This window comes from Pongo abelii, chromosome 23 (assembly GCF_028885655.2).
Source record: "Pongo abelii isolate AG06213 chromosome 23, NHGRI_mPonAbe1-v2.0_pri, whole genome shotgun sequence".
NCBI lineage: Eukaryota > Metazoa > Chordata > Mammalia > Primates > Hominidae > Pongo > Pongo abelii.
Genome location: NC_085929.1, coordinates 30,218,756 through 30,246,697, shown reverse-complemented (window position 1 = coordinate 30,246,697; position 27,942 = coordinate 30,218,756). Strand labels below are relative to the sequence as shown.

General features: G+C 53.5%; 1 protein-coding gene across 8 annotated transcripts in view; it reads left to right on the top strand.

Annotated features, from left to right (window-relative positions):
- LOC100440309 (calcineurin-binding protein cabin-1) overlaps window positions 1–27,942 on the top strand; it is a 171,814-nt gene that overhangs the window by 118,836 nt on the left and 25,036 nt on the right. For all 8 annotated transcript variants that reach the window (XM_002830920.6, XM_054543154.2, XM_054543153.2 and 5 more), the window contains one exon: window positions 9,174–9,287. In XM_002830920.6, coding sequence (XP_002830966.4) covers window positions 9,174–9,287 — 114 coding nt within the window. The remainder of the gene's footprint in view (window positions 1–9,173; window positions 9,288–27,942) is intronic.

The following is a 27,942-nucleotide window of genomic DNA, read 5'->3' as shown; positions in this document are numbered from 1 at the left end:
ATTCGGTCACGTCAGACAGCATGGGAAACCTAGAGGACATAATGCTAAGTGAAATAGCCAGTCACAAAAGACAAATACTGGATGATTCCACTTAGATGAGGTATGAGCAGTAGCAGCCTGGCAGCGCTACTCCCCAATCAGACCCCATTTCTTTGGCCCAGTACCTATATGGGATGAGCCCAGGCCCAGGGTTTGGTTAGAGACAGACTCCTGCCAGGGGGGCCCCATGGTGCTGTGTGCTCAGCTGAAGGATCACCAGGGAATCTGCTGACTTTTGACTTCAGGGTCAGCTGGTGCTCTGGTATGAGCCTGGGTAAAGGACAGGTCAGCTGGGTGTGAACCCCCACCCCTTGCCCACCTGTTGTGAGTACAGTATCCTCACCTGCCTGTGCTGCTGGCTCATGTGGGGGACTCGTAGAAGCCAGGACTATCGTGCAGGTTAAACGAGAGGGCTTCTGAAGTGGGCCCTGCACCATCAGACTGGAGCAGGTGTGAGGGCCTGCTGTTGAGACCTTGCTTTTTGCTCACAGGCAAGTGTTTGGGGGGAGCTGGTGAGCTTTGAGTTCACACTGACTGAGCCAGGACCACACAGATAGTAGTAGAACCAGGCATCAGGAGGGCATGCTGGCCACAAAGCAGGGTGTTTGCCTGCCTTTAACCTTTGCTCCCTTTCTGTGGACATAAAAGTGGCCCCTTCCACAAAATGGTGGTGTGCCCTGCGTCCTCACATGGATGTCCTAGGCTGCTGCAGATCCCAACCAGCCAGGTTCTTGTCAAGCTTTAGTTTGTATAGTTTGCAAAAGGAGAACTTGATACTTTTCTCAACTTAGGAATCTTGATTTTGCATTTCAGTCTGTCTGCCTCATGGTTTGAAGATTCTGCTGGGCCCTTAGGTGCCAGAGGAGGTGGGACAGGTTGCCCCCATAATGGCTGCTGCTTTCTTAGTCCTCTCTCCTGCAAAGAAATGCAGATTCCAGCAGTTTGAATAGGTTTGAGCACTCTGCCAGCAGCTTTTATTACCAATAATATTTAAGCTTGGAAAAGAGAATGAAACTACCCACAACTGTCCCACAAGCCATGACTTGGCAGAAGTGTTTGTGTTTTGTGTGCTCCCCCCAGCGTGTTTTCTGTGCATCTCTGCAGGTTCACTCATTCAGCAGCTGTCTACTGAGTGGTTGTCATGCAGGAGGTTCCTGTTTGAGGTGCTGGGGATATAGCATTGTGTATCACTGGGAGAATAGAGTGGGCAGCTAGTGATGAGTAGGAAGAAAAATAAAGCTTGGTAAGGGGTTAGAGGTGGGTTTGTGACTATTTAGACAGGGAGATTGGGAAGACCTGTCTAAGCAAGGACCTGAATCGAGTGAGGGAGCCCTGATGGCCACGAGGATATTGGGGAAGAGGCTTCCAGATGGACACACACCCAAAACATATGCCTAGAGACAGAAACAGTCTTAGTGTGACTAGAATCTGCTGGAAGCTGGTGTGACTAGATGGGCAAGGAGGAGAGAGGAAGAAGATGAGGTCAGAGGCTTTCAGGGCCTGTTTTGGCAGGGGAGGAGTTGAGGGCACATCATCCTGAATTAGGTTAAAGCTGTTGCAAGGGCTGGGCATGGTGGCTTCCGCCTGTAATCCCAGCTCTTTGGGAGGCCAAGGCGGGCAAATCACTTGAGGTCAGGAGTTTGAGACCAGCCTGGCCAACATGGCAAAACCCCATCTCTACTAAAAGTACAAAACTTAGCCTGGTGTGGTGGTGTGTGCCTGAAATCCCAGCTACTCAGGAGGCTGAGGAAGGAGAATCGCTTGAACCTGGGAGGCAGAGGTTGCAGTGAGCCGAGGTCATGCCACTGCCCTCCAGCCTGGGTAACACAGCAAGACTCTTTCTCAAAAAAAAAAAAAAAACACTAAACTAAAAAAACAAAAAACTGTCGCAAGGTTGTGGAAGAAGACAGGCTCCATGTGGCCTGAGTGTGTCAGAGACACTACTGGGCTGATATGTAAAGAATGAGTTGGGGGTGGCCCGTCAGAGGCCTAGCAGGACACAGATGGCCCCATCTAACAGGAAAGTCTGAAGAGCACTTAATGAAGGAGCAACTTACACAGGCCCAGGCAGAGAGTAGGAATTCACAAGGTAGGAGGAGTGTGGTACCCTGGGCCAGCCACAGTGCCTGTCGGGGCTGGCCATTGATGGCTGCCCCTCATCAACTCCACAGGAAGGGAATTCAAGGAGTGAGTGCTCTGATCAAATTCCCTCAGTCAAACCCACCCAGTAGTCAGAGTCCCAGGAGCTTGAGAATGTGTCCACACAGGTGGAGAAGAAGTCAGTGTGGCAGTAGAGATGGGAGGAGGCCAGAGCAGGATATCAGGAAGTAGTCTGATTCTAGATGGATTCAGACAGAAGGGCTGAATCAATAGATCAGACAATATGGGAAACCTAGAGGACATAATACTAAGTGAAATAGCCAGTCACAAAAGACAAATACTGAATGATTCCATTTAGATGAGGTATGATGAGTAGCAGCCTGGCAGCGCTAGCCCAATCAGACCCCATTTCTTTGGCTCAGGACCTGTGGGGTGTGAAGGAAAGAGAAAAGTCAAGGTCAATCCACAGACAGTCATTCATCCTGCTTCTGTTCTGATTCTCTAATGTTGTGAATCAGGTGAGAAAGTTTGCACATCTATCACCTTCAACAACTGTATTTAACTTTTCGTATATATATATATGAGTGATGTAGAACAGTTGTATATATATGAGTATATATGAATAACGTAGAACAGAGTTCCCTCCTGAGGCACTATTGACATTTGGGACCAAATAATTCTCTGTTGTGGGGATGTCGTGTGTGCACTGGAGGACTTTCAGCAATATCCCTGGTCTCTACCCACTAGATACCAGTAGCCTTCCTCTCGCTGTGATGACCAAAGATGTTTCCAGATATTGCCAGATGCCTCCTTGGAGACAGACCCCCACCCCCATTGAGAACTATTGCCATGAGTCTCCCTCCCCAGGCATCTCTCAGGAATGTTGGGTGCATTTCCTTTCCATCTTCTGCCTACTTTCTTTACACACAAACAGACACACACTCACAGAAATGTATGCAAATGTGGTTCTGCTTTTTTTTGCTTCTCGTGTACTCATAAACTCTTTGACTGCATGACTTCTAATGCCTACACAGGATTCTCGGGGCGGGGGTGCGGTGTGCGCACAGCTTTTACACTAACTCCTTAATATTTGGCTTTATCCAAACAGACATTCTAATTATAATTTTTCATGATTAGAAGTATCAGGAATGGTTGGCTTTAAGTCTACCAGGTCTAGCTATGGGGATATTCACGTCCTAGGTTGCTGGGGTGAGTTTGCAGTAGGTATGTGCCCGCAGCTTATGGATGTCCCCAGCAGCCCACTGAGTCTCCCATCAGCAGGTAGCCACACACTCCTCTTCCTCTGGCCTATAGAACACTACTCCAAGGGCTCCCAGCCAATTCCCCTTCACATGGGGCAAGGGGTCCTGGGTGGCTCCAAAGGCTGCAGAAGGTCTTCCCTGGCCTCCACCACTCCTGATTCCTCCATTTGTCATGGAACCCTTGAGCACCATCTGTGCCCCCATGCCAATGCCTGAGGTATGGCTAGGTGAAGGGCTGAACACAGCTGAGGTCCATAGCCACCTTCCTGGCAGCCCTGTGGAGCCCTACTGGTCTTGCAGATAGGCTGGCACTGCTCCAGGGTCCCCACCAGACAGTTTGCACACCTGAAGTCACCATGTAGGAGTTGTAGAGCCTGACCTCTCTGAGCCCCACCATCTGTCCCTTGTGGGTTCGTGAGGCAGGAGGTAGTTAAGTGGCGAGTGGATCATCATCATTGGTTGTGGCAGGGAGACAGCCCCTGGGGGCAGAGACCCTGGTTGACACAGGCAGAGTATATCCTCCAGGCCACCATACAATAGTGACAGATGGCACCTGGGATCAGGTCTGCCTTCCAGCTTTGCACATCTTGGGACAGCAGGTGTCCCCAGAGGGTAGTAGTTGTTTTCCCATCTCCAGCTGTCAACAGGCTTTGCCAAGCCCCCACTACATGCAGGGCCCATGGAAGGCTACAGGTAGGGATGCAAGCCACCTTACCCCAAGCTTTGCTTCCTGTGTGAAGAGAAAGGGAGCCTGGGGAGTTCCAGGAGCTATGACAGTCAGCCCAATGTGTGCTGTAGTGAAACAATTGCTGACAGAGTAGTGCAAGTTAGTGGGCAGGGGCTGGCATTGAAGTTTAGCCTCAAGGGCATGGACTGTTGCTTAGCTGGCCCCAGGGAGCATAGTGCTGGCACCCTGGCCTTGGGCAGGACCCAAGCAGCCCCATTCATGCCCCATGGCTGTTGCCCTCCTCCCTCAACCTGACATACACTTCCTTCCCATTTTATGAAAGGTCAGACTGCTCAGCTTCCTTTCATTCTTCCTGTGGGCAACTATTGCACCCTTTCTGTGAGCTTCAAACTAGACTTGTCCTGGAGGAGCCATCAGTGAAGTCAGACTGTGTCCCTGCCCTTATAGGGCTGATAGAGAAGTGGGGGCAGACAGCAGACCCATCTGCGAGTCAGTGGAAAGGCTATTTAAGGTGGCCGTGGGGCTGTGGGAACAGTATTCCAGGGGAGCATCAGGGGGAAAGGTGAGGTGGCACCAGGTAGAGAGACCTGCAGGGACCAAGGTGGGAACAAGTCTGGCTGGAGGGCTGTTCACAAAGAGGGGTTGGGGGGTGTGGGGGAGATGAGCCAGCGGGTAGGCAGGTAGACTGAGGCATGGAGCTGACTCTTGCCCTGAGGCAGGTGCAGCCCAAAGGCCTTCAAGCAGAGGAGTTAGATGTCCCCTCTGCCTTCTGCTTTGAAGCAGGGATGGTCCAGATAGTGGGCAAGGGAGGACATAAGGTGCCTGTATGCTTCTGCGATTCTTTGCCCTGCTTCTCTTCAGGACCTTACAGCCCTCCATCTGCCCTCTGTCACAGGAGGGTCTATATGCACAAGCCTCAGGGCCCATGCAGCCAAGGAAAATGTGCCGTTATCTGGCAAATGGCTCCATGGGCCTCCTCCCATTCTGAAAGGGGCCTATGAGCCAGCAGTGTGACAGGTTGCACGAGACCTGAGAGAGGGCTGGCCATGATGGCTGGCTCAGTGTTCAGCACACAGCACATGCCCAGGCAGATTTATACAGTGACTTGCCCACCTATAGTGGATAGGTCAGGGGCAGGGGAAGAGCCCAGGCCTCAGAGTCCTTGCAGCCTGGACCAGAGTCCAGGGATGGCTCTGCCACTTCCTGGCTCTGGGACCTTGGGCAAGCTCTTGAATTTCTCTGAGCCTCTATTTCCTCATTGGTAATTCTGTGAGGTGAGGGGTTATGGCACTGTGCTCAACCCAGGAGGCATCATGTTGCCTTACCTCACTACACCACGAAGCTACAGGGCAGGTTCTATGCTGCAGGTGCACCGTGCAAGTCAGATCCCCTTCCCCCTTGCAGAGGTTCAGCAAGGGCCCAACACAGTCTCTGCCCCCTCCCCCACCTCACCAGCCTGGCACCCATGATTCCCCAGACAGGTCTTAGCCCTCCCTGTCAGCACCTATCTGGGGCCTCAGGCATGAATCAGCTTAGGGCCCCCATAACCTGTCTGGACACTTTGTGCCTTAGCATTGATCAGCTCTGTTTCTCTGGTGGGCCTGGGAGACAGCTGGAGAAACACACTCTCCACCAGTACACAGTAGCCAGGTCTGCAGGAAGCTAATTTATAATCCAGGTTGGGTTTGACAGGCTAGTGCTTTCTGCACCCTTTGCCCCAGAAACCTCTCCCACTGCCTTCTCCCTTTCTGCTCCAATCTGAGGGACAAACTGGCTTGGTGCAGGTGGAGTGGTGGAAAACAAACCAGAGAGGAATGTCCACTCCCGTCCCATGGCCATAGGGCCTGCAACAAGGCAGCTGGGCAGGGAAGCAGAGTCTATGTGACTCCATCCTGGCCTCTGTGCTTTCTCTTGTGTCCCCAGCCAGAAGGAAGTCTTTGTTGAGGCTTTACTTTCTTGGTATTCTTAGGAAAATGATGGCTACTGGAGATGCTTCTTCAAGTCAGGATCTCACATCTCCCGCTGGCCTCAAGTGCTGCCACTTAAAGAGGTCTTCTGGACACTTTTCCAAGTTTCTGAGGAGCCCCAGAAGCAGCTTTGGGGTCATGACTCTTGGGTAACTTTGCTCAGGCCAGGCCTGTGCCCTGGGTCATGAAGTCACAGCTGGAGGAGTGGTCTGCCACAGCATTGAGGCCAGGGCCATAGAGGAGAGCAAGGGTATGTACAGGCTCAGTCCCCTAGGCAGCCTGCCTCTGCTCTGGGCCCTGCAGCCCATGGTCTTAGCACTTACTCCCTGCCTCCTAGCACCCTGGCTCCCCACTGGCCTTATGGGCAGCCACATCTGATCCCCTCCACCTCCTTGGCTAGGCCCTGACTGTCCCAGGTGTCTGGGCACTTGCTTCAGTGAGTCCCTTATCCCCGTAACAGCCTTGTGCAAACCATAGCCCAGGTATCACCTTCTCCCAGAGCCTCCCTGACCTTCTCAGACTGGGTAAAAGGTAGGTCTCCTTTGCAGCCTACCTTCATGGTCAGGTGTGCTCAACTGTGGTATTAGAAGTACAGGTGACGGACCAGGCACAGTGGCTCGCGCCTGTAATTCCTACACTTTGGGAGGCCAAGGCGGGCAGATCACTTGACGTCAGGAGTTCGAGACCAGCCTGGGCAACATGGTGAAACCCCATCTCTACTAAAAATACAAAAATTAGCCAGGCATGGTGGCAGGCACCTGTAGTCCCAGCTACTCAGGAGGCTGAAGCAGGAGAATCACTTGAAACACTTGGAGGTTTCAGTGAGCTGAGAGCACACCACTATACTCCACCCTGGGTTACGGAGTGACACTCTGTCTCTAAAAAAAAAAAAAAATACAGTGTCCCACATCACCTTCTTGAGTCCACCTATGGCTGATTAGACCAGGAGGGACACCTGCCTGGGCTGAGCCTCTCAGATCTCCTTTGGGAAATACTTTGAACAAAGTGTCACAGTGGGTCATGGCTGAGCACTGATGCAGGTTGTGAGCCCCTTTCTTGGGCTTCCTGAGACCTGAGTCTTCCTCTTGGAGCCCTGCTCTACTCACTAATCTTTGAGCTAATCTTTGGTTTTATTCCTTTTAATGAAGCATACCTGAAGCCCCACCCCTTTCTCCCCACCCTGTACTCAGTTTTTCTGCAGCTGACCCTCCCTCCTTGGACCTGCTGTGGAGCAGGGGCATGTGGCCTGGGATAGTGTGGGGTGGAGTGCAGAGGTGGGAAGCATTATGTGAGAACTTGGAACCAGCCTCAAGAGGCTTCTGAATGAGTGGCCCGGGAAGCAGGCTTTCCAAAGCATGGCTGCCAGGCATTGCTGGGGACGTTTTTTTGTTTGTTTTGCTTTGTTATTTTTTTGTTTTTTGAGATGGAGTCTCACTCTGTCACCCAGGCTGGAGTGCAGTGGCATAATCTCGGCTCACTGCAACCTCTGCCTCCCAGGTTCAAGTGATTCTCCTGCCTCAGCCTCCTGAGTAGCTGGGATTAGAGGTGTGCGCCCCCACACCAGGCTAATTCTTGTATTTTTAGTAGAGATGGGGTTTCTCCATGTTGGTCAGGCTGGTCTCGAACTCCCAATCTCAGGTGATCCACCCGCCTCGGCCTCCCAAAGTGCTGGGATTACAGGCGTGAGCCACCGCACCCAGCTGCTGGGGACACTTGAAAGTAAACTACAGGTTGTTCCTCCTAGGGTGCTAGAGCTCAGAAGTTGAAGGTCAGGACTGGGTATTTTACTGTTTTCTGTGAGTGTGAGCAAAGTGGCCTCTGTTCTCAGTTGGGAGCCTGCCTCCAGGGTCTGAGGACCCTTTCGCTGCCCAGGTTGTTCCCTCCTCTGCCTGTCTGTCCTTCCCCTCAGGGAGGGGCAGGCAGGGGTTCCCTCAGCAGACAGGAAGCTCACAATGAATGGAGCCTCCTACACACAGCCACAGGGCCCTCCCTGCCCAGTGTTCGGGAGCAGCCCTCAGTCCCTACAGCAGCCCGGTGGGGGCAGAAGGGTAGCCCTCATAGGAGCAAAGGCTTATAGGCAGGCTAGCATGGGCCCCACAGCCAGTGAGTCAGGGAGCTGGAGTTGCACTTTTGCCTCATGATGATTAGCGGAGCGGTTCAGTATGCTCAGCCTGGCCAGCAGTGGGCAGAATGGGACCAGTTGGGACAAGCTTGCAGGCCAAGAAGTGAGAGGGCTTTCGGAGCAGCTGGAGTGCAAGGTGATGAAGGCCTGCGCCCAGTGCTGGGAAAGGCGAGCAAGGGACCTGAGCGGGAGGGGAGGACGGATTGGCTGGGACAGTGGGTGCTGTGGAAAGGGTAGAGGGTCTGGCATTGTGCAGTCCCAGGTGCCAAGCCCAGCTCTGCCCATTGCCAGCCCTTTTCCTGTAGGACAGCATGGTCCTGAAGTGGAGTGAGATGGCCAGTGCAAGGTGCTTGGCTGCTGTGGTGAAGACCAGAGAGGGAGGAGTGGCTGGCCAGGCAGCTGGTGGGAAGGCCTGCTCTGTGGGCCAGTGAGAAGGCCCCAGAGAAGGCAGAGGCAGCCAGGCCCACACCCACCCTCTTACCCTACACCATTCTCCCCTGGGCCTGGATTCCACCAAGAGGCTCTTTGCCCGGAGATCACCAACTTAAGCACTGTGGCCAGAGCCCGGCCCTCCGAGCCTAAAGCAGCTGTACCACTGGCCATGAATAAGGAATGCTACTGATTCCTGACAAATAAGTCAGGGCTGCTATTTGGGCTTGTGGGGGCCCCCTGACAGAAGGCGGGTACTGGGTACATGTGGCAGGTTTGTAGGGTTGGTCAGGCCAGGGGTCTGTCAGTCTCCACCTTGAGCAGTCAAAAGACTACACTCCTAAACCAGTGGTGCTGGGCCAGAGATCAGTTCTGAAAATGCATCCCACAGCCTGATGATCAAAGCCCATGGCCAGAGCAGCCTGGAGCTGTGGAATCGATGTCTGCAGGAACTGCTGCTCATCGTGGTTTGCCATGCAGCCAGGAAGGAGGGGACCGCCTGCCTTCCCTGTGGGCGCCCTGAGCAGCCCACACACTCACTTCCAACCTACTTCTTGTTTCCCCAGAACCTCCAGTGGGCCCGCGACGTGTTGCTAGGCAGCAGTATCCCGTGGCAACAACTGCAGCACATGCCGGCACAGGGGCTCTTCTGCGAGAGGAACAAGACCAATTTCTTCAACGTGAGTACTTTGCCTTGTTGATTTCCAAGGCTGTTTGTTACTCCTGCTTTTCACTGAAGGCGCATGAATTGACCCCCTAGGTGGGTGTTCCCAGGGCTTCAGGTTTGCGGCATCCTCAGAGGGCAGGCAGGGTGGTGCAGTCGAGAGTGAGCCAGACTCCGGTGTGGGGCTGTGATTGCTGAGCGACTTCTGGCAAGTCACTGCCCCCTCCTGTGGGGAGAGGCATGGATGAGCTTGGTATGTTCTCCAAAGCCCCAGGTATTCTGGGGCCACACAGGCAGTGATGACAGGGGTACAGGCCCAGGTTCCTCCTCCTGCTGGAGCAGCTCCTTCTGTGGTCTCAAGCACGTAGGAGATTCTGACTGCTTCAAAAACAAGTGTGGGCTGGGCGCGGTGGCTCACGCCTGTAGTCCCAGCACTTTGGGAGGCCGAGGCGGGCAGATCATCTGAGGTCAGGAGTTCGAGACCAGCCTGGCCAACATGGCAAAACCCCATCTCTACTAAATATACAAAAATTAGCTGGGCATGGTGGCGGGCGCCGTAATCCCAGCTACTCAGGAAGCCGAGGCAGAATTGCTTGAGCCCGGGAGGTGGAGGTTGCGGTGAGCCGAGATCATGCCATTGCACTTCAGCCTGGGGGATCAGAGCAAGACTCTGTCTCAAACAAACAAACAAACAAACAAAAACAAGTGTGGCTTAGGCGCAGTGGCTTATGCCTGTAATCCCAGCACTTTGGGAGGCCAAGGCGGGCAGATCATCTGAGGTCAGGAGTTCGAGACCAGCCTGGCCAACATGGTGAAACCCTGTCTCTACTAAAATACAAAAATTAGCTGGGCGTGGTGGCAGGCACCTGTAATCCCAGCTACTCAGGAGGCTGAGGCAGGAGAATTGCTTGAACCCAGGAGGTGGAGGTTGCAGTGAGCCGAGATGGCGCCATTGCACTCCAGCCGGGGAGACAGAGTGAGACTCCCTCTTAAAAAAAAAAAAAGAGTGTGACCAATATTGGGCTTTTAGTGCACTTCAGCCCTGATATTCCGTGTGAGGTGGAGACTTACTCCTTGAGCAGGGCAGGGCCAATCACCTAGGCCTGCCTGCCTCTCGTCCCAAAGGCCTACATATGCTCCTCTTGATACCCCACCTGGATCTACCCTCCCCCATTTCCTCTGTCCTGCATGGAGACAGCTGGCCCCTCACTCCCCTCTACCTCCAAGTCCTTACCTATCCACCGCCCCTCCCAGCATGGCCAGCTCCCAGCTGGGTGATTTTGGCAGGTCATACATCCCCTCTGAACTTTGGTTTCTTCTGTATTTTCCTTGATTCCCTCTTACTCATGGAGAAACTGAAGGGCAGAGTTGGCCTGAACAGGAGCTGAGGAGAGCAGGTTTCAGGTCTGGAGGGGTGTAACAGGCCAATTCTCAGGGTACATGGGCAGGCAGGTCCCCACTGAGAGCCAGCCAGCTGGTGGGAGTGTCTGGATCCATGGCTCCTCCTCTCCCAGGGTGTGGTCTTCTGGGGTCAGAGTAGGAGCTCGAGATCCTGAAAGCCCTGCATCTGCCCACTCTCTCTGTTTTGGTATTTTATAGACAAGTAGGTGTGTTATTGGTAATCAATCTACATGATGCCAAGGGATTTGCTGCAAAAGAGAGGTGCCCTCTTACCTGCATGCTCAGGCCACAGCCACCTCCCCACAGCAGAAACTGTTTCTTGTCTCATGTGTGTCTTTCTAGAGGGCATCTGCCCATTTACAAGCTAGTGCACATAGATGTGCATAAAAGGCAAAAGTGCACACACTTCTGCCCCTTGTATTTTTTCACTAAACAATGTCTCTAACAGTATCTCTTGGAGATACTGTTAGAACCCACCCATTCTTTCTGATAGCTACTGCATAGTATTCCCAACATAGGGATGTCCCACAGTTTACCTACCCATCCCTCTTTTTTTTTTTTTTTTTTTTTTTTTTTTTTTGAGACAGAGTCTTGCTCTGTCATCCACACTTGAGTGCAGTGGCGTAATCTTGGGTCAGTGCAACCTCCGCCTCCTGGGTTCAAGCAATTCTGCTTCAGCCTCACAATTAGCTGGGACTACGGGTCCACACCACCACGCCCAGCTAATTTTTGTTTTTTTTTTATTGTTTTTTTTTTTTTTAGTAGAGACAGGGTTTCACCATGTTGGCCAGGCTGGTCTCAAACTCCTGGCCTCAAGTGATCCACCCTCCTTGGCCTCCCAAAGTGCTGGGATTACAGGCGTGAGCCACTGTGCCTGGCCTCCCATCCCTTATTGATGGACACTTAGATTAGTTCCAGTCTTTTTTACTACAAACAATACATCACACACACACACACACACACACACACACACACACACAGATACACAGAAAGGCTCAGTGCTTCACCTATGAAGCATTGCCTTGACTGTGACATTACGTTAATTTTAACTTCTATGCAAATTTCGTGTCCTTCATGTTCATGTTCTAGTGGATTATTGGTCCTTTTCCTGTTGATTAATAAGAACTCTTTATATATCAATGAAATGAGCCCTTTGTCAGTGTTTTGAAAATCTGTTTTTCTGCAGTTGATAGGCTAGAGTTAGAGCTAGACAACTTGCTCAATTTCCCTGTCCTGGGTTCCTCACCTTGAAAGTGGGCTTCTTTTACCTGGCTTGAAGAGTAACTGTAGGAATCAAGTTAGATACCGGGGTAATATTTCTAACACAGGATCTGGCACATGGCAGGTACTTAAGAAAATAGTTTCCCTCCCTCCCTCTCTTCCTCTCTCCTTTTGGTGCTTTGCCCTTAAAGCCTATGCAGTGATATTGGAAGGAAAGACCCAACCTCCATGTCTTCCTCACAGGGGAAGACCTCAGCCTTTCTAATGGTAAAGCTAGGGAAGCTGGCCCCTCAGATGCCTGCCCCACAGAGCACATCCAAGTTGGCAGCCACATGCTCCAGGCCCCTTTCCCATTAGGCTCACTCCCTGCACCTCCTCCTTAGTTTCTGGGACCTTCCACAATGAGTCTTGCAGAAAAGCAGTCTGCGGTTGTGTGCCTGTGGGAGGGAAGGCTGGTACAGCCTCATGTAGGCCTGGCACATAGGCAATGCCATCCCTGCACCTGGAAGCCCCTGAAGATCAGGGCCACCCCAGCCCAGACTGGGTGTTTTGGTGGTTTTGCCGCTTCCAGGACAGTTGTTCGTTCCTCCATGCTTCCCAGTGACCTGCTGCTTTTACCATCGTTTGGGGCCTCTGTCCTCCTCTGCTTTCTTACCTCTTCTCTTTAGAGATAGGTTTGGGCTACTTGTGCTCCTTGAGCTATGCCTAGTGTCCAGTATGTCAAGAAATGCTTGGCAGTTCCTGAATGCTTTCAGCACATGAGTCTATCTGGCATATTCCCAAGTCTGGGGAAACTGCATACTAACGTGTTTATGAAGGAGCATTTAGGGCAGCCCTTGGCTGACTCTGCTGGGATGGGGCCATGTCTCTGGTAGATAGCCTTTAGGTTGGGATGAGCAGACTGGCTCACCTCTCTTCTAGCCTGCACTGGGGTTTACTGCTTAGTCTAGTGGGAAGCAAAGGCAGCAGGTGGGTGCTGGCCCTTGAGAGGAGGTAAAGGGAGGTTGAGGCTGGGGACATCAGCACCCTAATCCCTATCCCTCTCAACCCACTGTCCTGGGCCATCCACACTACCTAGCCTTTGTGTTGCTTAGCCTGTCATCCTTAGAGCTTGGGTGGGGGGCACTTCTGTTATTTTTTAATGATAATTTTTGAAAATTGTGAGAGTTGTAGTTTAGGAAAAATTCAAACCCCTTTTCCTTTGTTCTCACACCAACACAACAGTCAACACAGACAGAAGACTTCTGTGACCAAATGGGGGGCGGATTTAAGAGACAGCATCGCGCTGTGTCACCTAGGCCCTTGGGGGCCCTACCTCAGCCTGCCAGATAGCTGGTACTACAGACATGCACCACCATGCCCAGCCAATTTTTAAGTTTTTTATAGAGATGGAGTCTTGCTATATTGCCCAGGCTCAATTTCAACACCTGGAGATGGTGTCAGATCCCACAGGTTGAGGGCTTAGTCCTCAAAACATCCCTCACATCAGTCACCAGTCACAAGTCTGGGCCTCCGAAATGTCTAACTGACTGGCTTCAAGTTGATGTTCCTACAACCCCCTCTTTGGGTTTAATTTGCCGAAGTGGCTCACAGAACTCAGAGAAACACATTTCCCAGTTTATTATAAGGGATGTTATAGGAGGATACAGGGAAGGCTCTATCCTCCTGTAATTGTTTCTCTCCAGGCATACCACCCACCAGGAACTTCCATGTATTTAGTTATCTGGAAGCTCAGGAACCTGTCCTCTTTGGCCTTTTATGGAGACTTCATAGGCATGATTGAAACATGGACAACTATGTCAAAATCTTACTGGACCAAAAGATTATGATCTAAACCCAACAAGGCCTGTCTGTTCAGATTCTTCTTGCCCTCTCTGCAGCATTCCTTCCTCCAGGATGTGGGGCAGGAATCTTATCTGGAATGAAGGTCTTATGGCCCACAATCAAATTAGAGTCCTGTCTTGGGCAAGTGGAAAGAAGGGCAGGAGAAGGTCAGAAAAAGAGAGATTCTGTTCACAGTAACAAGGGCTATGGGAGTTAGGAGCCAGGAACCATGGATGAACAAACATATATATATCTGTCATATATATCATAATATCACAGTCATATAGGACCACATTTTCACTGCCAACAGTTCAGACACATAGAGTCCACATACCTTTGTTTGCCCATCCCCAGGCACTGTGCCCTTCTCAGAGGTGCTTCTGTGATCAGCCAAGCTGTTATCTTTTTCTGGGTCTGTGTGTACAAAAACAGATGTGTCGTGCGGCTTTTTAAAAAGTGCGTGTGTGGCTGGGTGCAGTGGCTCATGCCTGTAATCCCAGCACTTTGGGAGGCAGAGGTGGGTGGATCACCTGAGGTCAGAAGTTCGAGACCAGCCTGGCGAAACCTCGTCTCTACTAAAAATACAAAAATTAGCCGGGCGTGGTGGTGCATGCCTGTAGTCCCAGCTAGTCAGGAGGCTGAGGCAGGAGAATCCCTTCAACTCGGGAGGTGGAGGTTGTAGTGAACTGAGATTGCACCACTGCGCTCCAGCCTGGGCGACAGAGCGAGACTCCATGTCAAAAAAAAAAAAAAAAAAAGTGTGTGTGTGTGCTTTTTAGCGACTTTGCTTTTTCCATGACACCAAGTCTTGGAGAAGTTTCCATGTGAGAAGGTCAGGTCGTTTTGCTTTCTGCAGCTGCTGCCCAGTCTCTTTGGGTGAACACATGTATGGGCCCAGTGTCTGCTCTCACAGTCTCCTGGGTTGTGCGTCTTTGTGCTGTTGCTGTGTTCCTAAGTCCCCTGGCCTGGCCCAGAGGAGGTGCCCAGATGAATATTTGTGGATTAATTTCATTCATCCCTTTCCCCTCAGCAGTTGGTCTCCAAGCTCATTCTCCTGGATCAGCCAGTGCTGGATGTTGTAGGAGTCAGGGAGAGCCTTGGCCCTGGCCACAGGATGCTCAAGGCTGACGGTAGAGCACTGCCTGCATGTCTCCATGCGGGGCCTTCTTAAGATCCTACAGGGCATGTAGGAGGGACAGGGAGCTGGGCCCTCCCATGCGGGGTGGGGTGCTGCTCAGCCAGAAGGGCGGCGGGAGAGGAAGGCTAGGATTAGAGGCACCCTCGGGGGAACTCCTTAGGCTGGGCTGCTGACAGAACCTTCCTGGGAGTTTAAGGGACCAGAGAATGGGATGGGTGCTAAGGATCGAGTGAGTGGGACCTTGGGTTCCTATGTCAGCTTTGCTGACAGGAACTCCTTGCAAATGGGAACTGCCCCATGGCTGGCTGGCCCCCACAGCAGCACAGATGGACGTGTAGCAGGGCTCAGCACTGTGGTTGAACATGAGGGGGAGTGAACATGACATGTCTCGGGTCGCGCTGTTCCACACACTGTCCTTCCCTGGGCAGAGAGGACCAGAAAAGCAGGCACCAAGCTAGGTGGTAGGTGCTGCTGGGGTGGCTACCCACACCATGGAGGCTGAGGGTTTGTGTCTGGGTGCCCAGAAGCTTCTGGGGCTCTCCCAGCAGGCATACACACCTCTGGGCAGGCAAGCCTGCATGGGCCAGAGCCAGGCTGCTTTGTCCAGGGTGAACTTCTCTCCCTGTCTTGTAGTTGATTCAGAAACGTTCCCATAGTAACCAAGCCAGACAGAGATGGTTCTCCTTCCTTCCCCAAAATGTTTGCTTATTTTAGCAGGCAGGGTTTTTTCTTGTTTCAACCCAGTTTCCAGCCTCTGAAAGAAGCAAAGGGAGCTCAGGGCCAGGCTGGTACTGCCTCCTGCTTCTGAGGCTGTGTGGGGCAGGCAGCAGTGGTGGCCTGAGTGTGAGAGTGGAAGGGAGGTGCCGGCCTACTGTGGCCTCCCTGAGTGTGGTGTCTCCCCTAAAGCTGCTCCTGCCGCTGCTCAGGTGGGCAGCCCCCAGGCCCCAAGATCACTGAGAAGAGCACAGATTTTGGGCACAGGCAGGCACAGCTCCCAGCCACTCTACCCCTTACTCAGCCTGGGCTACCCGTAAGCAGAGTGGTCCCGACAGGTGGATGAAAGCTATCATTACACACTTGGCATGCCACACAAATCACCCTTAGGTCTGGAGATGGGCCTGCATGGAGGCCTTGGGGCTTATCTGTGGATCCTAGAGGCCAGTGCTAGGATGTGACTGAAGCAGGGAGCAGGAGGAGCTCCAACTCACACCTGGCTGGGGCCTCCATAAGCTCAAGGCTCTGCCCTGGCTTGAATGGAGCAGCCTGAGATGTGGATGGTGGCCTTAGCCGTCACACCCACCACACAGGCCTCTTTCTGTGAGGCCTGGCCCAGTCGTTGGTGCCTGTGGATGGTGGTCAAACTTCCTCTTCTTGGTCACTGCTGCATAGCACTCCACTGTCTGGTTGTCCTGGTGGTCTACCTCCCCTCTTCCCAGCAGATAGGTGGCTTTTGGTTTTCCACTATTAGAAAAAGAATGCTGCTATCTCTGATCTCCTTTCTCACCTGTGTCAGGGTCTCCAGGACAAATGTCTGGAAGTTGGAGGCCAGGACACAGGTCCCCACAGCCAAGTGCTTCCACACCTTGCCAGGTGTTTTGGCAGAGCCAGGCCAGATGCCCTCCCACCAGCCCTTGCCCCACCCCCTCCCAGGACTCAGAACCGAAGATGACTTTCATTTTGGCCAATCTGTGGGGTGTGCCAAAAAACCCCAGGTGGTTTCAGTGTGTGTCTCCCATGTGACTGGAGAGGCTGAGCCTCTTCGCACACTGGTGGCCAGTCCCCTTTTTCTGCCCAGGGTCTGCCATGTTCTCTCCTACTTGGTGGCTGCCACAGGTGGTTCTGTTTGTCCTGACTGTGTTGCTTAAACTGATGGGAGGTACAGTCATCATGAGCTGTCTTTGTTTCTTGAAAACATTTATGCCCCGTGCTGTCCCAGCCCTGGAGCCTGAGTGCTCACTGAAGGCCTTGATGTGGTCTGGTAGGAAGGAAGGGCCTCCCCACCCAATTTCTGGTACCCCACACCTGCCAGAGTTGGGGGGAAGGAGAGAAAATCTCCAAAGCCCCGGGTACTGTCCCTCTCAGCAAGAATCAGTCATGCCCATTGTACTTTAACTTGCCACCAGTTGGTTGTGTAACCTTGGAGGAACCCCCTCCCTGCACCCAGTGAGCAGATGCGAGGTATATGTTAGGGGTGGGTACGGTGGACCCACCTTCCAGGCCAGGTCTCAGCCAGTGCCTCTCTCCTCAGAGAGAGCCAGTAGTTCAGAAGGAGGCTGTTGGAGCCCAGCAGACCTGGACACCCCAAGGCAGGGACCTCATCTAAGACAGCATTGCCGTTGCCCTCCCAAAACCCCTCCTAGCTCAGCAGGCAGGGAGTGCCTAGTGACTGAATTCCTCTCATCCTCAAGAATTCCCTAGGATGAATGACTGGGAATTAGCAGCCCCAGAGCGAGGGGAACAGGTATATCCTGACTCAGTCACCCAGGAACCCAGCTGTGGCCAGGCCCCAAGGTCTGTGCCTGAGACATCTGCCTCCTGTTGCAGGGCCAGATCTGGCATCACCTCCCTGACCAGCCCCAGCCTGACTTGCCCCTTCTCTCTCTCCATCCCTCTGGCTTGTAAGAGAGGTACCTTGCCTGGTGGGCCTGTGGTCAGCCCCTGCCCCCAGGCGTCAGCCCCAGGTTCAGAGCCTGTTGCAGGCAGACATCAGTGAAGACCAAAGCACAACCTAGGGAAGAAATGTTAGTCTCCACTCAATTCCTGGTGCCCCACACCACTCCAGGCGCCTCGCAATAGGAAGCCTGTTCGCAGGATTCCTCATCGCCAACAACATTTTCCCCTCATCCCTCCCCCAAACAACAATTCCACCTCACCTAAAACTTGCAGCCCTAAGCATTACCTTCTTAGGCCTCCTAGTAGCCCTAGACCTAAACTACTTAAGCAACAAACTCAAACTAAAAGCCCCACTGCATATATTTTATTTCTCCAATATACTTGGATTCTACCCCAACAGGTAAACAAGCCCCAGGACTGTCCACACAGGGTGTTCCTGCCTACCTTCTCTCATCAGGGCCAGGGAGCATGGGGATAGGAAGAGCTGGTTTGTAATAGCCTCACTCCTTCCCCCAAGTCAGTCCCATATCACCTTCTCCCCTCTCAGGACCAGTTGTGACCAATTTTCATGCCACCGCTGCTTGTCCCCTTGCTCACACTTCAAGGAGCATAATACCTGCTGTGCGTCAGGCCCTGGGCCAGCTGTGTGGTCAAAAAGGGCTCAGGTCCACAGGCCAGCCTGCAAGCCTGGATTAGTAGTCACCTTTCAAAGAGGTGCTAGGAAGTAAAGTGACTTGGCCATGGTCCTATCACCAGTCTGTGCTGGAGGAGGGGTGTGTATTTCACTATGTGTAGTGTGGAAGCCCATGCGTTGTGGCTGGCAGCCTCAAGTCAGGGGCCCCCTGGTTCCTACACTGGGATTGGCCCAGCTGTCCCAGACAGGAGTGTTATTTGAATGGCCCATTGGCTGGATGGGGAGGATGGAGTTAGGTAGCAGTGGGCAGGGGGATGTGGGCATCTAGCCCCACCATAGGAGATGAGGCTGGGATTCCAGACTGAGAGGGGACCAGTGCTAGGCTGTGGCATCAAGCAGGGATTCCCTTGGGTTGCGGGACTACACTGTCTGCTAGCCTGAGCCCCCAGGCCCTTTTGGTGTGGCTCCAACTGGCTGGCTAGCTGGGTTGTACCATTTTTCCTTGGTAGCCTCCAGGCCTGTCCTGGGATGGGGCTCTTGAGGCTGACAGCAGTGACAATGGAGGATGCTACCCTGCCTGCAGTGCCACAGCAGCTGGGCCTGGCTGTGCCTGGCCTTGTTGGGGGCCTGGCAGAGAGTAGCGGGCCATAGTAGCAGTGGCAGGACCAGCATTCATTGCGGGCTTGATCAGGGGGGTGCCTCCTTTGGTGACATAGCACGTCTGTGAGGCTTAGGTACTATTATCCTCATTGTACAGACGGGGAAATTGTTACCAATAGGCTCTGCAGGCTGGGAAAACCAAAGCCCTTTTCTACCCTCTGCCCCCTGGGCCATCAGAGGCCTGGCTCCTCCCCTTGGACAGCAGTGCTTATGGCTGTTTTCAGGCCCTGGGCCCGCTATGTGGTCAAAAGGGGCTCAGGTCAGTGCCACTCCCCAACTGGTTGGCTGCTCTGGGTGCCGGGAGAGAATGATGCCAAAGGGATGCTTGTGAAGTGCTTGTCTTCTGCAGCAGCAATTGCCAGTATTCCTGACACAGTGGGCCAGGGCCCCATGGGAGCCTGGTGCTATTGTGTCCCTTTGAACAAGGTGCAGAAGCCTAGGGAATAATGGCCCAAGATCACAAGCTAGCAAGTGGCCAGGCTGCCATTCAAGGTCTGTCTGAATCCAAGGCCTGCACTCTTAGCCACTATGTCATTGGAAATTCAGAGGTCACATCTAAGCTCTCTGTTCCAGGAGTGATGTCTGCTGTGGACATGTGATGGGGAGGGACAGCAAGAGTGTCAGACTGCATCCTTGCTCCTCCTTGCCTCTCCAGGAGGTGGACTCTCTTGTCCCTCCCTTGCTTTCACCATCAGAGAGCAGGGCTGAGACCTCCTGGTGGTGAAGCATTCTGCCCAGCCCTTGGTCACCTGATGGTGCATGTCATCTTCCACTAAGCCATTAGAGAGGCCCACTCTCAAGGGGTGCCCAGGTCCCTAGGGGAGATGATCAGGTAAACAGAGCACATGATCCAGCAGCCATGGAACCCAGAGCTCACAGTGTGTTTTGAGAAGGCCTGTGGTAGATGGGAAGATCATGGGCACAGGGGCAGCTGGGCTGCACTGGCCCCAATTTGTAGAAACCACAAGTAAATCTCCTCCACATTTTGACTTCCCTCTTTGGGGCCTCACCTGGCACTCTGTTGCCCCTCCTGCCCACCTCTCCCTCAAGGCCATCCTCGGCCTGTTCAGACTGTTGGTGGAGGCCATTTCCAGTCAGGGCTTTCCTGCCAGGTGTTGCTGTGCTCGGTGTTGCTGTGCTCAATGTGACTGCACAGCCCAACCTTCCCCAGGCTTATCCCCAGCCCTGCCCAGGCTAGTGTTTCATCCTGCCTGAGCCCCTATGGGAGTCACTTTTGCACATGTGCTTTTGGAGACAGGCCTGCCCCTCCTGGAGCACAGACCCCATCACCTAAGTGAGCAGACAGTGTGAGAATGACAGGAGAGTGACGTTGGAGGACATGCCTGTGAAGGACAGAGCAGGGCCAGGCTTCTGAGCAGAGGGTGCAGCATGAGGCACAGTGTGGGGCACAGACGGTGCCGCATGTACATCAGGGAGGGCCTCGCAGAGTTGCATGCTATACACAGGGGTGGGTGGCCAACTGGCCACCACTGGACCCTGTTTTCCTGGGCCAGGTGCAGAGTTTGGTCTTTCCCACAAAGGAAGGAGGGCTGAATTGAGGAGCGTCTTCCAGGTGTTGCACTAGCTGCCCTGAATGCACTGGAGGGGCTGGGCTGGGGCTGGGGCTGGGGCTGGGGCAGAGGCAGCAGGAGCACTGTCAACCCTCCATTCCTCAGGGCTCCAAAGTGCTGTGTTTGGCACTTCTACATACAATGGCTTGTTGAATTCTCATAATTCGTGAGATGTAGGTAGTGCCATTGTCCCTGCCTCGCAAATTAAGAAACCGAGACAGGCACACAGCAAGTTCGCACCTGAGCCAGGATTTAGGTGTTCTGAGCCAGGACCCAGACTGCCTGTGGACTGATGGGATGAGGGGAAGCGGAGTACAAGAGGGCCGAGGAGGTGGGCTTGGGGGACCCGGTGCTCAGCGCTGGCACTCTGATGCTCAGATCTGTCGTCCCGTGTGTCTCTGCCTGGTGTGCCAGGCATGTGGCCCTGGGTCTGAGTGCATGCGTATGTCTGTCCTCCAATGGACAGAGCGCTAGGATGCCTCTGAGGGCAAGCAGTGTCCTCAGTGGAGGATGGACGCAACACAGTAGAGATGCCACTCAAGGCCGTGCTACGATGGAAGGGCGCTGCTTATTATCCCACTCTTTCCCCAAGGGTAGTCTCAGCTCCTAATGCGCCAATGTCATCTGGTTTTCAGAAGAAATTGGGATTGATTGTGGCTTTTCCTGGGGTATCCCCGTGATACCAAGTCACCAGTGGCTGTAGACATCCCACCCTGGCTGGTGAGGAAATGGGCTGGGCTTCTGCCTCTGGCTCTGCCCTTGGCTGTGACCTAGGCAGGTCATCTGGCCTCTCTGTATACCTCCTCTATCACTAAGATTAACTGAGGTATGCAGCAGCCCTTAGGACTGTCAGGGGATCAAAGGAAACCCAGTCACATAACAGTGGGACTCATAGGACAGAAAAGAAAGAAAAAAGTTTAAATTGAGGAAATATGAGCTACTTGGCTGTAGTAGGAATTGCTGCACTAGCACTATTTTTAGCATTGCTGAGATGATCTATGGGCCAGTTGCACAAGCAGAGTAAACAAAAGAAACACTTCAAGTTCTCCAGGGAAAAAAGGTCCTGTTTTTAAGAGTCTTAAAAGAGTTAGCAAACTTGTGTGGATTCTAAATGTATCCCCGAGCTCTCCTTCCTTCCCACATCCTGGGCTCTGCAAGCTTTGTGGAACTTCACAGCTTCCGGCTTGCACAGCCCCCGTGTTCAGCCTGGAGCAGGTCTGAAGGCCGCCCTGTCTGGGGAGGGGCAAGCCTGAGAGGCAGCAGGTGGAGAGGGGGTGCTTCCTGCCTGAGAAGCTACAGTGTGTCCTCACCAGTAGGAGAGGTCAGTAGGAGGAAGTACACACAGAGGAGTGGCGGGGACAAGGCCACAGGTTGCCCAGGCCCCTGCCCTGACAGGACCACAGCAAAAGCCAGGCCGCCTGCATTCACAGTTATAATTTTTTAAAAAATAATTAAATAAATAAAATGTAAGCAGCCTTTAGACCATCATTCCTGGTATAAATTATTTTCTGGCTATCCGGAGACAGTTTTCATCTCCAGATGTGGATTCAAAATTGTGGCAAAGCCAGGATGCTTGGGCAGAGGAAGATGATCTTGTTAAGCCCTTAGCATTCATGATCCCACGGAATCCCCATGACCATCTTGCTAGGAGGTACAGAAATCTCTGCAGACAGCACACTCATGACTTGCCTAAGGTCATATAGCCAGTAAGTGGCAGAGCCCAGACTGGGAACCCATGTCCCGTGGGCCAGCCTCCATGCCGGAGTTTCTGCCCAGCCTATCAGAAGCAGCTGCTATTTTTTCCCTAGTGGGATGCCAGTGTTTGTATATACATCCACCACCTCAGCCCACAGCCCCCTCTGCCCCCAGCTGCCCTGGGTATTCAGTCAGAAGCTCGCTGTTTAACATTCCTGAATAGAGGAGCATTTTTCAGCATGAACTTCATTTCCCACCGCAAGTTATTTTTCAGAGGTTTGTTCTTGGAATGTATCCCAGCAGTACCTCCCTCCCTCCCTGCCTCCCTCCCTCTCTCCCTGCCTCCGTCCCTCTCTCCCTGCCTCCCTCCCTCCGTCCCTGCCTCCCTCCCTCCCTGCCTCCCTGCCTCTCTGCCTCTCTGCCTCCCTCCCTCCTTTCCTCCCTCCCTCCCTGCCTCCCTCCCTCCCTGCTTCCCTGCCTCCCTGCCTCCCTCCCTTCCTCCCTTCCTTCCTTCCATCCACCTCTCCTTCCCTCCTCTTTCTTTTTTTTTTTTTGAGACAGGGCTTCACTGTGTCACCCAGGCTGAAGTGCAGTGGCTTGCGTCATCACAGCTCACTAAATCTCGACCTCCCATGCTCAAGTGATCCTGCTGCCCAAGTAGCTGGGGCTCCCAAGTAGCTGGGGCTGCAGATGTGCCCCACCACACCCAGCACACATCTTTTTTTGAGGGACAGGTCTCATTATGTTGCCCAGGATGGTGTCAAACTCCTGGGCTCAAGCAATACTTCTGCCTTAGCCTCCCAAAGTGATGGGATTACAGGCATGAGCCAGTGCGCCTGGCCCTAGCTGCATCTTTCTCAGGCATGTGTGCTGTGTGTGGCAGTCTCAGCTTGGGCAGAGCTTCTTGTTCTACATGTTTTGTCCTCCTAGGACACTGCTCTGGGCCCAGGTGCACTGTCTGCAGGGGGAGGTACACTTCCAAGCGGAGGTGTGGGACCTTCAGCAAGGCTTTGGAAAGTAGACTGAGCAGGTAGGTGGCCCAGTCACATTCAGGAAAGCCTGGGCAAAGGCAGAGTCTGGGTGTGAGCAGGCAGGAAGAGGCTGAGGGAGGGCTGTGGCCACAAGAAGCTGCAGGACCTGGCAGGGGCGGGGACCACAAGCACCCCATCTTGGGGCCTAAAGGAAGAGGGGGTTGCTGTTAGAAGTTTCCCTCTTGAGAGAAGACTTGGCAGTGCCACCACTACACTGTCCTCTCAGCCCACAGAGCACTGGGTGCTCACTTCACGTGGGTATTGCCCATGGAAGTCCAAGCAAGGGGCCCAGGTGGTACCTCCCATGGCCCAGAGATGGACAGTGTTGGAGTTGTTCCAGTAGAAGAGTGTGTCCTTATGGCAGGGCCATATGGATTCATTCTCATGGCAGCCAAGAGCCTGGGGCTACCCCAGACTCTCTAAGGGCCCTGGCTGACTTTTGAGCCCTAGGGTTAAAGGGCACAAGCAGTCCTGAGGGCTCCCATCCTTTGCTGTGCATGTCATTAGGGTTGCCCTCTGTGGCAGGAGCCTCGGTAGGTGTGGCTGGGACTTGTAGACAGCAGGAGGGGCTCTGAAGTCCATAGCAACTGGTCTAAGTCCAGCATAATCCTCTGATTTTCCCTGTGTGCCTGCTCCTGGGGTGGACACTGCCCTGTCCTCAGAGTTTAGTCCTGCTGTGACTTCCTGGTCTTGGCCCCTTTTACCTTAGTTTCTCCATCTCCAAAGGTGGGCCAGTTGGATGAGGTCAGTGGTTTTCCAGTCCTTTTTCCAAAAGAAGCCTTTCTGTCATGCCCAAATGGAAAACAGATGAAAGGGCAGCTGTTCCAGCAGAGGCAGGAAGGGCCAGGCCCCACCCGCTCAGGCTGCACCCCCCTGCAGCCTAGGCTCCTGAGCAGGCGGGGTGTGAGCCCAGCGGAGGCTGTGGGCTCTCCTCTGCCCTGCCACCAGCGGCCATCCCAGAGAAGTCAACCCTTAGGTCAGTGGCCAGCCTCCTTTCTGGGGTGGCTTCAGTTTGGAAATTTGCCCTCTTTCCCTTTCTCTTCCCTTTTTCCTCCCTCTGCTTTCCCCCAACCCCACACATAACTTTTTTCCTATTTGGAAAGTTTGACCAAGTTGCTTCTGAGAGAGCTGCATTGGGATTGAAATCCAAAAGCAGAGCTTGGTGCCTGGTTACCATGATGACAGGCTGCAGCTGACAAGTGCTCCTGGGGACCAGGAGGAGCAGACCAAGGACTCCCTCACACATGGGCCTCTGTGATGGGTGTCCTAAACCCACCTGTGAGCCCGGTGAGGATCACCCCAGCCAGCCTCAGGCTCCACTCCTGACCTGAGTGGCTTTGAGCAAGCTGGTCAGTGTTTGTAAGCCTCAGTTTCTTTATCTGCAAAGTGGGATTGACCAGACCCACCTCTTAGAGTTATGGGGAGGGTCACATAAGAATACTCTGGGAAAGCATGTTACTACCATGTGCCCCCAGGGCCTGCCTGGCACACAGCACTGCCATTGTGTCCAGGGGACTTGTGATAGGGAAAAGGACCATGGATAAAGGCAGACATGCTACAGATGGGCTCACTGAGGTCAGTGGGGGAGAAGGTGAGATGGATCAGGGCCAGTTGAGAAGGCCACATGAAGGAATCGTAGGAATTTGATTTATTCAAAATACAAGTTTTGAAATGCTGATCTCTAAATATGAGTAAATAGTCTAGAATTAAGTTAGGTCAGAGCAGGTAGAGCCTCATGGCTCTTACCCGTGGACTCCACCCCATCACTGGGCACATCACTGGAGAACTATAGAGTTCTCCAGACTCCCTTGCTGCATAGGGATATTGAGTCATTTGTTTAGACTGCTCAGAGCCTGCTATTGGGAACCCCAGGCTGGAGAAAGCACACAGCAGGAACTGGCCACCATAGGTCTAGCTCTGAGCTTTATTTCCAGGGAAGAGCCTACCTGGCTATATTCAGAGGAGGGGTGGAGGAGCCTTGGACTCCAGGCCATACCTCTGCTTAGGGCCAGACTCCATACAGCCCAGCCAGGCAGGCACATGAGGCCTCGGCCTGATGGGGAAGGAACCTGGCCCTGCCTCACGGGTGTGGGGCACCAAAAGAGGCTGTGTTGTGGAGGCCTTTGACATGGAAGGCTGGCTCCCAAGGGCTACAGATGAGGAACTCCTCTCCTGGGAGACAGGAGATACCTGTGCTTCGGGAAACAGTGGTAAGAGGGAGGGCTCCAACTGCTGGGAGCCCACCGCCCTTAGCTTTACTTTTTGTGAGGCTGGTTATGAGCACCACTTCCAGCTCTTAGCAGGTGCCCTGAGTGTACTACTGTGTGAGTCTCAGGGCGCTGCAGGTACAGGAAAGAGGTGGCTGCCAGTCCTCAGCAAGTGTGCTTGGGAGCTCTCCTGGAGGCCCGCACTAACCTTGCAGTTGGCCAGATTGTCAGACAGACTCAGTAGAAGGCATTCCAGGAGGGAAAACCAAGAGAGGCAGTTTGCAGCATGAGGGTCCCTCATGGGGTGGAGGGAGGCAGCAGTGGGGAGGGCAGACTAGGCCAGTCCTGAAGGGCTGCCTGCCACCACCATCAGCAGGCCAGCTCTGTCCTAGGCAGTGAAACCATCTCGGGGTGTGGAGGCCCGAGTGCTGTGGCTGCTGGAGGGAGCTCTGAGAGCAGTGGACTGCATAGCTTAGAGTGCAAGCCTAGGACAGGACAGGGGGCTAGAGAGACCAAGAGATTGCTGAGGTGGGACTGAGAAGACCCCACACCCTGGTGGCTGAGAGAGTACGTTTTGGCCACAGATAATCAGAGGCACTTCTGGCTCCGCTGGTGGAAGAGTGCTGGGTTTGGAGTTAGACCTAGGCTAAATTCTGCTATTCTCCAGTGGGAGCATCTTGTCAGTGTGGGAGCTGGTCCGAACCAGTGACCCTCTTCTTGGCAGATGGACCCTGTCCCATTCCCTCACATAAGGGGTGGGAGGCCTTGGTGCTGTAATGGAGGGTGCTATGCTTGGGTCAAGTCTTTCTGGTCACATCTCAAATTTGTTCCTCTAGTTTGGGGGTGACTCTGTAGGGCAAGCCTGGGCAAGTTTGTTCCCTTTCTGAGGCAACACAGGGGATTGAAGGATTTCTCCCTAGAGCTGTCATGAGGCAGTAAGAGGTAGTGGGATGTGAGCCTACTTGGGAACCCGAATGCCCTTGGAGGTACCAGCTCTGCCTAGGACCTCACCTCTGGCTCGTGGTCAGGCTAACCCATGCCACCAGAGTGCCTGTTCCCACTACCTGTTCAGCTTGGCCCCCTCCCTGCACAAAGGGGGTCTGTCTGACAAAGATCCTGTGCAGGCCATCCAGGGAGGACACCTGGCACGGACCATGGCAACTGCCACCATTCGTGGCCTGAAACCACAGTTTGGTTCCAAGGAATTCTCCCTGCCCCCATTGCTGCCCCATGACCTTCCTACCTTGCAGCCCAGCCAGAGGAGCCAGATCCCCACAAGCCACAACAGCATTGTTTAGGGGCCAGGGGTCAGAAGATGGATCGACTGCCCTACTTTTCTCCATATGAATGTCAGATGTGGCTTTTCTAAGATCCGGGCTTCCCTCCTGAGATGAAACAGAAGCAGCTCAGCAGTCTTCCAAAGAGTGGGCTATTCTAGAAGCCTGGGCAGCAAGGTGGGGGTGGGGCTCAGAGGGGCCCAGTATAAGCATCCTGTTGCCTCAGGGAGGCTCTTGATTCCATCAGATCACACTTCAGGCCTTAGTTCACACCAAGAGGCCTTGGAGCCTGCTGGCAGTCTTCTCTGCCCAATCTGTTCCCCAGATTCCCTGTAACCCCTCTCTCTCCACAAAGGTCCTCACCCAGATATGGTACCCACTGCCACATGCACCCCCTTTGCATGCACTGCCTACCCACCTCTTGCCCTCCTCATTCTCCTGTCTGTCCTAAGCCCCTGCCATCCTCGCCTTTCTCCAGTGGCCCATCCTTCCTCCACTCAGTCCCCCAGGCTGTGGCTGGGTCACTGCCCATCCACAAGAGCCCTGGCATTGGTTACTGAGATCCCAGTTCTGCCTCCTGGTGATGGGGAACTGTGGGGACAGCCATCTTGGGGCATCTTTTCCCCTTCAGTAGGGCACTGGTAGCAACAACAGCCCTGTGCACACCAGGTGCCACATGTGCCGTCCCCGTGGATGTGCACGTGATCCAGGCACAGCTGTCCACTGAGATGGGGACAGCCCCAGACTGAGGGACATGGATCCTTGAGTCGATCCCTGCTGTGGCTGACCCAGGAAGGTCATTTCTGTCTTCCTCATCTCTGCGTCCTCACTCATGGCTCACACAGAGCATTTGGACTCACTGACATCTAAAGTTCAGCACAGGCTGGACAATTTCTGAGTAACAGAAGCTCTAGCCTGCAAGAATCAAGTGGAGCTGTGGGCATCTGGACAGGATGGTTTTTTGGGGGGGTCTATGGGTCTAGGGAGGAGAAACACACTTCACTCTGTCTCGACCGTTGGGGAAAGGAGAGGAAACTGGCTGACTCGGAACTGTAAGGTTCAGCAGTCTCTGCTGTCACACTCTAGGTAGAAAAATTGCCAGACACAGGTCACACAGAGCCAGTGTCCCACAGCAGGGAGGCAAGTAAGCAGCAGCAAGGCCTTGTGCCTCTAAACCAACTGGAAGCTTCAAAGCTCCCAGGCTGAGAACTGGGACTGTTAACGCTGAGGAACATTCTTGCCACGGCAAGAAAGGAGCCAGGGCCAGGCACGGTGGCTCACGCCTGTAATCCCAGCACTTTGGGAGGCCGAGGCAGGTGGATCATTTGAGATTAGGAGTTTGAGACCAGCCTAGCTAACATGGTGAGACCCCATCTCTACTAAAAATATAAAGATTAGC